This window comes from Cajanus cajan, chromosome 2 (genome assembly GCF_000230855.2).
Source record: "Cajanus cajan strain Asha chromosome 2, NIPB_CcT2T_4, whole genome shotgun sequence".
Lineage (NCBI taxonomy): Eukaryota > Viridiplantae > Streptophyta > Magnoliopsida > Fabales > Fabaceae > Cajanus > Cajanus cajan.
This window is the reverse complement of record NC_138518.1, coordinates 57,018,579-57,030,782: the sequence shown is the minus strand read 5'-3', so window position 1 is coordinate 57,030,782 and position 12,204 is coordinate 57,018,579. Positions and strand designations below refer to the sequence as shown.

The 12,204-nt window shown below is 27.0% G+C and overlaps 1 protein-coding gene and 1 non-coding gene across 2 annotated transcripts; one reads left to right on the top strand and one right to left on the bottom strand.

Moving 5' to 3' along the window:
- Positions 1 to 164: 164 nt before the first annotated feature.
- On the top strand, positions 165 to 324 carry LOC114916685 (U1 spliceosomal RNA). Its single transcript, XR_003805268.1, has one exon. It is a non-coding gene; the product is annotated as a U1 spliceosomal RNA (small nuclear RNA).
- A 3,548-nt stretch (positions 325 to 3,872) lies between these two features.
- On the bottom strand, positions 3,873 to 10,195 carry LOC109811296 (GDSL esterase/lipase At5g55050). The gene is made up of 5 exons (XM_020374993.3): positions 9,756 to 10,195; positions 8,568 to 8,719; positions 6,689 to 6,922; positions 5,542 to 5,788; positions 3,873 to 4,189 (listed from the first exon to the last, which is right to left on the bottom strand). Exons 1-5 carry the CDS (start codon positions 9,988 to 9,990, stop codon positions 3,969 to 3,971), a joined length of 1,089 nt encoding a protein of 362 aa, XP_020230582.1. The 5' UTR covers positions 9,991 to 10,195; the 3' UTR covers positions 3,873 to 3,968.
- Between the last annotated feature and the right edge of the window lie 2,009 nt (positions 10,196 to 12,204).

Genomic DNA, 12,204 nt, shown 5'->3' with positions numbered 1-12,204 from the left:
TAACATAGTATTGTTAGTGATTAAATTTGGACGAAACTCTTTGAATTTGATATAACTTCTTGGGAGGCATAGGTACTCGGTTAAAATAAGTCCCATATCAAAAAAGTTAGCTAAAGTAATATGAAGAATAAGCTATAAGATCAAAAGGTATCACACTAAACAAAATACTTACCTGGATGGGGTCAATGGATGATCAAAAAGGTCCATGGCCTAGATCAATGACCTTCATTGCACTTGGGAGGGTTACTGCTTTAAGGTCTGTCCAAGTGACAGAACCTACATCATAATTTGTGGAAGTCGGAGTCTGTGTTGGCGCAACTCTTGCCAATTTTTAATTATGAAAAGTTTTAACTTAGTATTTTCAACTAATATTTTATGTAATTATGAATGAATTGAGAGGTTGTAGAGCCTACATGATAATATTTTGTAGTGAAAGCGCATGTTTCTTTCAATTTTCATATCTGAAGATTTTCTATTTTGTATTTTAAACTAATATTTTTTAGTTGTTAATTGTGAAGTTCTATTTATATTAAAATTTTGATTATCATTTCTTAAGTTGTTTAATTTTTTATTTAAACTACATTTTTGTATAATTGTGAATTGAGAAATTTCGTTTACACTAAAATCAAAATTCCTTATATTTGATTTAATGATACTAAATGAATCTAAAAAGGTCTACACATGACATTGTTAAGAAAAGAGGCTACCTATCTATTTTTGTATCTTATTTGCTCTTTAATGTTAAAAATTAGGAAAGACTACCTAAAATTGAAAGAGTAACACCAACAATTATGTACTTTGTATCATTAAAAATCAAGATGATACAAAAACATTAGTGGACAATTTTTAGATGGAAAACCAATAATCATCCTCTAAAGCCACTACATTTCGCAATGGTATTTCTACAATCAAGTTCAACACAACATATTGAACATGATTCATATTTTAAAAACACATTAAATTACTCACACTTGCAATAACCTTCAAAGTACCTTATTTAGACAAGTCCCAAATCATAAAGTGTAATGTTTGACACTTCCAAGGAAACTTTCTCTTTTTTCTTTGTAATATACAAATTTCAAACATAAGTGCATTTGAGTGAGAAGTTGAATAAAAATGTGTATTTACATTTGAGTTTTCATGTATGCAATGTGTATTTATGTCCTTTTGACGTGTGTTATTGTATTATAATTTTTAGGCTACATGGGATATGGCTTGGGTCCTAGTTATCTTACACCTTAAAATTCAAGCATCTAATGCCCACTAGTGCACGAGGTTAATGACATTTGTAAGTATAACTATTTTTTTTTGTTAACCATTATTAGACATTATATTTAAAAAATCTCATAATATGATTAATCACTTATGAGTTAGGATTAATCATCATTAGATATTTGTTCTAGGTAAGTACAACTCCTTGCATACTCTCCTTCCCCATAACTAATTTTGTATAGTATAGTCATCCCTTTGTATGAATTTCCTTTTACCGATAATTATATAACTTAATTAAATGATTAATCATGCTCTATGATGGTAATGTTTAATTGGATGTGATCATGTTTTGTTGGGATTCTAATAAGGTTGTTAGGATACCATGATATGTTTAAAAATGGATTTTCCTATATGTGTTGTGCTTGTATGATTAAGGGTTTAAGTGAGGATTTTTGACAAAAAGGATGTTATGACATATATTTGTGACTATTAGTGAGAAAGGAGAGAAAAGAAGATCATGGGAGGCTTCCATCATTGAAAGTGAGGACGCTCGTTTTTGAATTTCATTATAGAATGTCTCGCATTCCAGCAATATCATACTGGATGGAGTATGCCTATGCTAAATTCCCTATAATTGAAAAGGGAGATTTTTCTGCATTAAATTCATTTTAAACGATTGGAATTGTTATGTCTCCTTTTACATATGAAGTATGCAAAATGATGATTATATATAAAGGTAAAATGAGCTTTCTTTCAATAGAGAATGATAATGATAGTAATATTTTGGATAGGGTTATTTTATGATATTTATTTGAGAGGATATTTTTATAAGAGTTATTTTTATAAGGTTATTTCACACATAACTCTATAATGATGAGATATTGTTCGCTTTGGGCCTAAGTTCTCACGGTTTTATTTTTTGTCATCATCCAAAAGGTCTTTTAATCATTGGAGTATATGTGTACTTTATAAGTTATTAATTCTTCTCTTATTTTATCGATGTGAGACTTATTTGTATCTCAATAATTCTCCTATCAAACAAGGGACATAATCTTATATGCAACAAAAGTTGTTTTTATATATCACATTATCACTTTATAAGGTATCACTGATGGGTTATTCTATGGTATTTGTCTGAGAGGATATTTTTATAAAAGTTATTTTTATAAGGTTATTCCATACACAACTTTGGTTTTGTTTTTAGTCATCACCCAAAATGTCTCTTAATCATTGGAGTATGTATGTGCTTTATAAGTTATTATTTCTTCTCTTATTTTATCGATGTGAGACTTGTTTGTATCCCAACACTTTTTAATTCTTAAAATGATTGTTGTCCCTTAGACACTGAAGGACGATAGACCTTTTGAATCTTTAAGGTTATGTTTGAAAAAAAGGGAAGTAGAGGAGAAAAGTAGAAAAGCGAAGAAAAGTGTGTGAAAATTAATAAAGTAATTATGTTTGGTAAAAGAAAATTGAGGAAAAAGTGTGAGGAAGTAATTGTGGAAAAAGTGTGAGGAACAATGTTATAAATATTATATTTATTTATTTTAAAAATAATATAACAATAATAAATAAATATGTATTATGTTAAAATAAAACTATTTCTAAAATTATTTTTATTTATTTATTTAAAAATAATATTAACATTAATATATTTATTTTTAAACAAAATTATCTATAAAAAAAATCTACTTCCACTTTATTTTTCTTTTATTTCCTTCTTATTAAACAACTTCTATTTTCATTCTATTTTTCTACACTTTTCTCTCTATTAATTTCCTCTTTACTAAACACGAGTAAAGGACACATGACAAAAGCATACGAAACACATTTTGAGATTATGAGCTCAAATTTGTCATCAAATATGAAAAAAAAAACAATACATTTTTAAAGAAGTCAATAATGCCTAATTAAATGTATTTTTCATAGTGTTTTATGTTTAGCCACTTATTTGAGAAGTTAAATTTTATATATAAATATATTTGTTTATATACTGAATATCGTATGATGTTATTGGTGTAATCATCAAGTAAAAAAATAATAATGTAGATGATATGCATATACGCACAATATAGTAATATACCACATAGAATATGGATCACTTGTAGATAAATGTGTGCTTCTCATTAATTCTAATTCGAAATTTGTAGTTGTTTTATAGGGGACAAATTAATTGAGTCGATCATACCCTTGTAAAGTCATCAAGATCTTTTACTAGTCACCATGATTTCAATTTTATTTTAAGATATATTGTTTACTTTATTATGAATGAAATATCTTAAGTCTTTCTCCTTAAAAGAAATAACATCTTTTATATCTTCATTACTTGTTAAATATCTTATTATTATTTAGATGACTAAGTTAATTAACATAATGTGAGAGACTTTTGTTTAAATAAATTTTTTATGAGCAAAAATTACAATTACAGTGACATGATTTGGACATATAACTTTGTATATATTATTACAATTTTTCACTACTAAACAAATTCTGGTGGTTACTTTTATTTTATATACATTTTTATTTGGTATTAATTAAGTGTAAGAAAATTAAATTAATCTTTCAAGAAATACTTTTATGTGTTTTTTTGTATGCAAACAACAAAAATATTTTTATATCTATAGGAATATTTGCAAGGATGTTACACAGGAAGAGTCTAATTTAATTTAATTAATTCTTTTTTTTTTCCTTTCTAATTTATTCTATAGTTGTTTGATGACAAGTAATCCCACAAGAAAGAAAAGCTATTACAAAATTCAGATAGCAAGTAGCTGTTCCATATTAATAGGAGATATGTATTTTGGAGGTCCATTGAAAATTTCATCCACAAATATGCGAGAAGCTGCCTCTGTTGGATGGAATGGATCCCAGAAAATATGATCTTGTCTGTTTGAACAAAGCTTCGAAATTGGAAGGCATGGAAATTCAGCATTCAGCTCACCAAGTCCACAACATGCACCTTTCACATTAACAAATCCTGAAGAAAAAAAAATATAAATTGCTTTAAAAACCTCATTCTGCTCATGTCAATCTAAGCAATTATCCAGACTTAATATAAATATATTATTTAAAAAGTTTAAATATGTTCTTAAGTTTAAAAATAGATTTTGATTATAGTTCTCAGAACATTTGTTCTTTATTTTTTATCTCTTTAAAATTTGAAAGTATTGTTTATAATTCATATTATTATGTGATCAATATTAATTACTTATTAAAAGGTAGAGCAGCTTTTTTAAATATATTCCACAATTTTTAATGACACTAATTTAGTATGAATCCCTAAATATTTTTTTATAATTATTAAAATAAATATTATTTATTTATCTTAAAATGATAGTTAAGGTTTAAAAATAGTGACTTTAAAATTTAGAGGTATAAAAATCAAAGAATAATAGTTTACAAGAACTACAACCAAAAGTTATATATTTTATAAGGATAAAAAAATAATACTTATAATTTTTTTTTAAAAAAATATAGGAGCAAATTAGAATTCATTCATTTCATTGTGACTAAATTTTTTCCTATTTAAAATTAGAAATGATTAGAATCATGAAATCAACCGTAGGAATTAGATTTTATTACAAGTTTTGTAAACTGATTACCAATAGAAGATTATTGATTATAAAATTGTTATGATAATTTCAAGAGTTAAATACTATGTTTTTTTTATCATGGCAAGTATAACAAAAGTTTGTTTTGTTTCCTGTAAAAAAATTTGTCGATTTTGTTCTTCGTAATTTTTTTTAAATGGTTGTATTATCAATAAATAAATGAATAATATAAATTAGGATAATAAACAAAATGCTATTGAAAAATCAATAAATATTAGTTAGGTACTATATTTGAAGAAATGTTCTATATTCTATAAACATTAAAGCTATTTATATGTATACTTAAAAAATAAAAGATTTTTTCATTCCTGATAGTCATTTATTAAATGAGAGGATTAGAATGCTCTAGATCGGAATTGTAGGGGAGTATCACCTTATTTTTCTACCAACTTAAAATTCCAATTAATTAGTATTTATCTTATAAGTAGATAACATGACATGGTTAAATGCATTAACAAAAAGTATTAGATTATGATAGAAACTAGAAACTATTTTCAAAACTTTAAAAATTTACAAGTACCAAAACCAACTAAAAATTGCAGGAATTAATACTGAAATTCTTGATATTTACCTAAAAAGATAACAAACATATTAAACCTAATTTTTATTAAGTATTTTAAACACATTATGTTAAACAAGTTGTTTATATAATGGTGTCTTAATTCCCAATGTCTAAGGTAATTATAATGTAAAGAGATATGGGATAATGTGTTGGTACCGTATGAAGATGGATTGTGAACAAGGTCTTGAATAGCAGCATAAGTATCAAAATAGGAATAACTTATGTCCTTATTCTCCAATTTCCATTTCTTTAACATGGATTGAAGAGCTTCATTATATTTAAGAGACAAGTAATTGGTTTCTGAAACGCATTCCGTTTTGTTCTTGAGCCTGTATGCTGGGCAGCACCCAATTGCACCAACACCAGCAATCTCAAATTTCTTTGCCCCATTGTTGTATAATCTCTGCCAAAAGGTTACCAAATCAAAATGCAAGTATATGTAAATAACACAAGCTTTGCGTTTTAACTTTTAATTCCAAGCACGTTTGAAAGAGTTATGGAAGCTTTATTTGAGCTTGTGAAAATAGTTAAGAACTCCCATGAACTTTTTAAAATCTATTTAAAAACTCTTGGTGTAGTTTATTAAAGTAAGGTTTTTGTTGTTTATTTCATTGAGTCTAAAGATCCAATTTATGGCAGAAGCACTCAAGGCATCAATGTAATGAGATTTTATAGAATATATGCTTAATTAAGTTATATGGCTAAATTACATACACTTTCTTTCTCTTATAATATCTATTTTACAATTTTAATCAATTAATTTTTAATTTCATAATTTTAGTCACCCAATTTTATAAAATTTATAATTTTAGTTTTTTTATTGATAATAATTAAAATTATAATGTTGATCATGATGTTACATTAAGTAAATTAAATAATAATAAATATTTAGACTAAATTTTATTTTTAATTCTTATTTTTTTTATCACAAAAATGGTAAAATAAAATAAAAATAGAATAAAAATGAGAACTAAAAACGTAATTTAGTCTAAATATATTAAATATGAATTTTCATGTAATTTATTTAATGGTAGATCATGTTCAATACTATAATTTTAATAATTAGTGAATAGACATTTAATGAGAAGATCAAAATTATAAATTTTATAAAAATTGAATAAATGAAATTACAAAATTAAAAATTGAAGAACTAAAATTATCAATTAGATGTTATAGTTATAGGGACTTAAAAATGTAATTTAATCTTAATTATTTATCCAAATTAACGTACCCTAAAGTTTAAGATTGACAATTGAAGTAATAATATAAGTAGCTGCATGCTATTCACAACTATTGTGTTTACCTGTAGTTGCACCTTTAATGTGGAAGCCATGGAATCCACATACTGCTGAGGGGTGTTTTTCTTTTGAAGATCCTTTGAGTCAAAGTAACCAAAAATATCATTGCTACCAATCACCACAATGAAGATGGACTTTGAGAGATGTTTCTCAAGAGTAGATGCTCCTATTTGTTGTTTCAGTTGTTCATGCACTTGAGAGTAGTAGTCCACTTGCTTTGTCAAAGGTATTGATTGCCTCTACAAGAAAAGTTCATCCAGAGGGGATAGCTCAGTTGGGGAAATTTTTTCCTTATTTTGTCTTTTTTCTTATAATTCTGAGTTAGAGGAACATCTACTAGTAGTGTAGTACTTAGGGTCATTTTATTTTTATTTATTTTCTCCTTTTCTTGGTAAAGTGCTTTCTTTTTAGATGGAAAGAAATGTTACTGATGTAATTTGATATGTTATTTATTATTTGAATGAATTTGATGTAGAACTCACTAAACAGTAAACAAGGGAAAATTGTTGCAGTGCCTCGTATCTGATCCAAGATTCAAATAACTAATTTACTAAAATTAAATAATAAAAAAAGTTATAAAAATTTTACTTCTTTACAAAATTATCCCTAAATTAATGAGACACATATTATATATTTCTAAAGTTTTTGTATTTCAAAAACAAAAATAGGAGACTATTTATAATTTTAGGATATACATTAAATGAATTCTATTTATTTATTGAGCACAAAATAAATTTAATAAAAATATATTTGTATCAACTTGAGTTAGGGTGAGTAACAAATGACTCATGTCACTTAACCAAGTAGTTATGGATCAAATTCAAACTTAAAAATGTATAAAATTCAAAAAAAAAAAAGGAATGTTTATATATATATTTAGTACTTGTATTCAACGAAAAATACTTCATAATAATAAATAAAAACAAAATATTCTTTTAAAGTTCAAATTATAATAGATTTGATTTTATATAAAGGATTAAATCAATTAAAAATTTGAATCTATAATAAGTACAAGATGAAGTATCATTTAAGATCACGATGTGTTTATAATTGTAACTAATTTTCGCATTACATGTAATTGATGTTATTAATTTTTCTCGTAAATTAAAAAATAAAATTAAATATCACTAAACAGTGAATGGGGAAAAATCATAATATGATCAGATTGTGTCCAATTTATCGTGATATATAGTGGGGTGTTATTAACTTTTTTCAAAAAATTAAAAATCGTGATTATCTATCATATGAAAATTAGCTGAAACCATGGACTTATACTAGGCATGACAATCTAACCTGCTCTCGTGGGTACTCGTCCGAACTCGTCCCGATTTGGATGGGAAAACTTGTGTTTATCGGGTTCGGGTTATTCTCGATTGATAAAATCGGGGGCGGGAATATTAATACCCACCCCGCCTCCGCTCCCATACCTACCCCTGTCCTCGCCCTACTTAATAATATAATTAAAAAATTATTTATATATATAAATCAAAATTATAAATATTTATATGTCAAACTTTATATTATTTTACTTTTTTTATTTTTTTTAAAATTGTTCATATTTATTTAAAAGAAAAAAGAAAAAAAAAATAGGAGCGGAGGCGGGGCGGGACAGGGAAACCCGAACCCCCGGGAGCGGAGATGAGGACCCAAATTTTATCTCCAGGCCCAGCAAGTATCGAGAGCGGGGACGAGCGGTTTAAATTTGCGAGAGCAGGGGCGGGGAACGTAAAACCCGCCCCGCCTCGCTCCGTTGCCATGCCTAACTTATACTCTCATAGTGGTTGTAGACTTTACAATAATCTTTTGTGAATGAGACCCACATAATGAATAAAAACAAAATTAGAGAAGAAAAAAGAAAGAATTAAGAAAAATAAGTGCACTTACAAAACCATCATCTGATCCATTAAATATTCCAGCACCTCCTGAGGCAAAGTTAACACCAGCCAAGAAAGATACATTCTTCTTGTTGTTGTGGTTGTGGACCTTAGATACTAAGGAAAGATAAGGTGGTGATGTGGGTAGGCCCAATTTTTCAGCTGCCAACCAACCATTCATTTGATGCAAATATTAGCAAAATACAATTTGTATTACTATTATTACCAGTACCTTGCCTCAGTAAGAACAACAATTAGTCAAAGACATTTAAACTTTTGACCCCACAAGTTTTCTATGCCCTGTTCTCCCAATAAAAACTAAAATAATTTATGTGAATCTATTCTTTCCCACCTTAATTTGTTTAAACAAACTTCCTTAACTTTTCCTTTTACCTTTATTCATAATAGGAGTATAAATGAGTCAAATTATTCATGAATTAGCTGTGAATTAAATGAATTAAATTTATTTTTTAACAAGTTAAATTCAATTACCTTTATCATAATAAAAGTGTAAATGAGTCAAATTATTCATGAACTATTTATGAATTAAATTTAATTAAATAAATGAACCAAACTTAAATAATCAATTTTTTTTGCAACTCAAAATTACAAGTCAAGATTAATACGACTTAATTAGACTTGACTTATTTACATAAAAGCATACATATTAAAAAATTATATATACATCTCTGAAGTCAATACACCACAAACATGTGCTTCTGATTCCCATGTTGATGACCCTTTTATGGCTTTTGGAGGCATCCCATCAACCGTGACTTTCTTACAAGAGAAAACTTTGCAGAAAATAAGGAATATGGCTTAAAGTGTTTCCTCAAAAAGTTTTGTCCATGGCAGATATTTAATCCACAGCAAAATTTTAGGCAATCAAAGCTTTATAATTATAAGACTTAGTTGTAACTTAAACATGCAAAACAAAAACTATACAACTTAATTACAATACTAAGAAATACATGGGAGAATAGATAGATTTGAATGATGAAAAATCTCACTTTAAAAAGGAAGTTTGTTATTCTCAAAGTTTAATATTGAAATAGAGAATCATATAAGGTAATGATGAGACTATAGCATAGAACCAATAATGTTCACAAGAATCAAGATTATCATCTTTAAAGGTGCCAACATAAGGTAAACAATTTATTGTATTAAAGTTTTGAAGATTGAATTTTGAAGCACTTACCAATTAAATCTGCAGCATTCTTGCCATTGGTAAATCTGCCATTTGGTTTCTTAGTTGGAAAATCAATGCCATAGTGAGGAAGAATTGCCTTTTCAATTGAAAGGGTCAAGTAATTGTTGTTGCCAACATCAACAAGTGAGTCTCCAAACACATAAACAGCTGGAGCCTTTTGAGCCTCCAAGAGTCCTAAGCTGAAGATGAAGAAAGAGATAAAGAGAATAAGGGAATTTCCCATCACAATTCTTTATGTGCCTGATAAGAACTATTGGCCTTTTCCTCTATGTGGTGTGTGTGGAAGTGGAGAAGGGTTGGTTAGGCATTTAAAGATGCAAAACCCAAAACATGACAAGTGTAAAATATGGTGTGAAAAGAAGAATTTGATTGAAGGCCAGTGAGAATAGTGACTAGTGAAAGATTGTGGGCAGAGACTACTTTCTAGAAATTCAATGTCAACCCATTTTTCTTTCAAATAGTCATAAATTGGTGATGGGCACAAATATAAATTGTCTTTGTCACAGGGGAAAAAGGACCTTTGTAATTTGTGTGTTGTTGAAGTCTCTCAAGTTCTGGTTAAGTTAATCCTAAACATTTCTTGGTAAGTTCTAAACTTGTGTGGTTTTTTGTAGTTGGTAATCGTTTAGGCACATAATAAATAAAGCATTTAAAGCACTCAATGCATTAGATAAATTGGCCATAGTTAACCTACATGTAAGTGAGCCCTTTATTTTTATGGTTTTAATTGAATGAATGGAGTTGATAACACCTGGGGACAACAATGTCAGAATCACTAGAATTCCAGCCCCAATAGAAAAGGAAAGCATTAACTGGTATCCTAAAGATACTCGAAATAATCAAATAAAAGTAAAATGATATATACAAAATTTATTATATTAAAATATAGTTTAATTTAACATTAACTTTTTTAATGATCAAAATATTTAATAAAATTTGAGGAGGCATATGTTATCTTAGGAACAACTCGAACCTTTAAACCATTCGCGGGCAAGGAAAAAAACATCATTTTTTTTGTCATAATTATTCTTAATCTACTAAATTAAAGATTAATCTTGCTCATAATACTATAATTATTACTAATAAACAAATTTTACACATTATAGAAGTCAAACAAAGAATTTTTCATTAATTAAATCCTCCGAATGTTGAATATTTAACCACTATCTCGATCCTTCCGTATAAAGTAAAATATTTATGCCGTAATCAGTAATATGATGACAAATCATTTAATCTTAAGGATTTTATTAGCATTAGTTTTGAGAAAGACTGTTGTTCAGATTCACAACAAAAGTAAAAAACTTATATTTTTTTATATTAAAAATATATAATAAATATATATAATAAATATTTTTAATAAAGTAACTTATTTTATAATCTTTTCAAATTAAGGGGATTATAGTCTTATTCATGAGGTACAAAAGTAAACTAGGGAGAAATGAGAACCCCCCAATGGGACCAGACCAACCCCAACCCACTAGCTACCGGCACAAGGTGTTAATTTCCATCATATGTTTGTTGAAATTGGAGGTATATATATTACTTTGTCTCTGATTCTATTTTTTAAAAGATACTCTTTTCGTTTTTTTTCTATAGTTATTTTGTCAAAAATTTTTATTTTTTTTCATTGTTATTTTACTAAAATTAATGACTTATTAATTTTTTTTCTCTATTTTTATCCTTGATAATTAATACATGTTTATTAAATAATGTGTATTTATTTTTAATGTTTATTTATTTTTTCTCCAACTACCCACTTTTATACTTATTAAACTCTCACGATTTTATTTTTAAAAAAAATACTTTAATAAATTGAGAAGAGAAAATTTATAAATTATTTTTTGCCTCAATTTTTAAATGAAGTTAAAGTTTTGAATATAATGAACATAAGGGTAAAAAAAACATTTTTCTAATTAAAGTTTTATTTCTTTTATTTTTGACAATTAATGTTATTGATTTCTCAAGCAACGTGTCATCACTGGCCTTTATTGGTGATGTATTAAAATGAAGTAGGATAAGTTTTAAGGGTCACTGTATGACTACGAAAGGATGATAATAGAGCAAAAATATGCCGACAGTGGGTAGATACGCGAAAGTCTACACCGTTTATTTCGACGCGGCATCATTAATGCCATTTCAACTACAAATTTAACATTTTAAGTATAAAATTAATTCTAATTTGTTTTTTTCTTTTAAGCTTTTACATTATTTGTATTGAGCACATGATGATTTGTTTTCAGAAAATACTTTTTAATTTGCATAATCTTCTTTTATAATTCATTTTCCGTTTTTAGAAAACATATATAGGTATCATTTTATCAAAATCTATCCCACTTAAATAAATAAAAACACACTAGTTAAACAAGAAATATTTTACCTGAATTGATCCATGCTGCATGGGATACTCAATTTAATTTGATGTGATTATTGAACATTT

What these genes read in the sequence shown, in the direction of transcription:
- LOC109811296 (XM_020374993.3), bottom strand. Translation starts at nt 9,990, where the DNA reads ATGGGAAATTCCCTTATTCTCTTTATCTCTTTCTTCATCTTCAGCTTA. An exon ending in CATTAAAGGTGCAACTACAG is followed by an intron (nt 5,789 to 6,688) that starts GTAAACACAATA and finishes ACCTTTTGGCAG; the next exon opens with AGATTATACAACAATGGGGC. An exon ending in TCACAATCCATCTTCATACG is followed by an intron (nt 4,190 to 5,541) that starts GTACCAACACAT and finishes TTTTTTCTTCAG; the next exon opens with GATTTGTTAATGTGAAAGGT.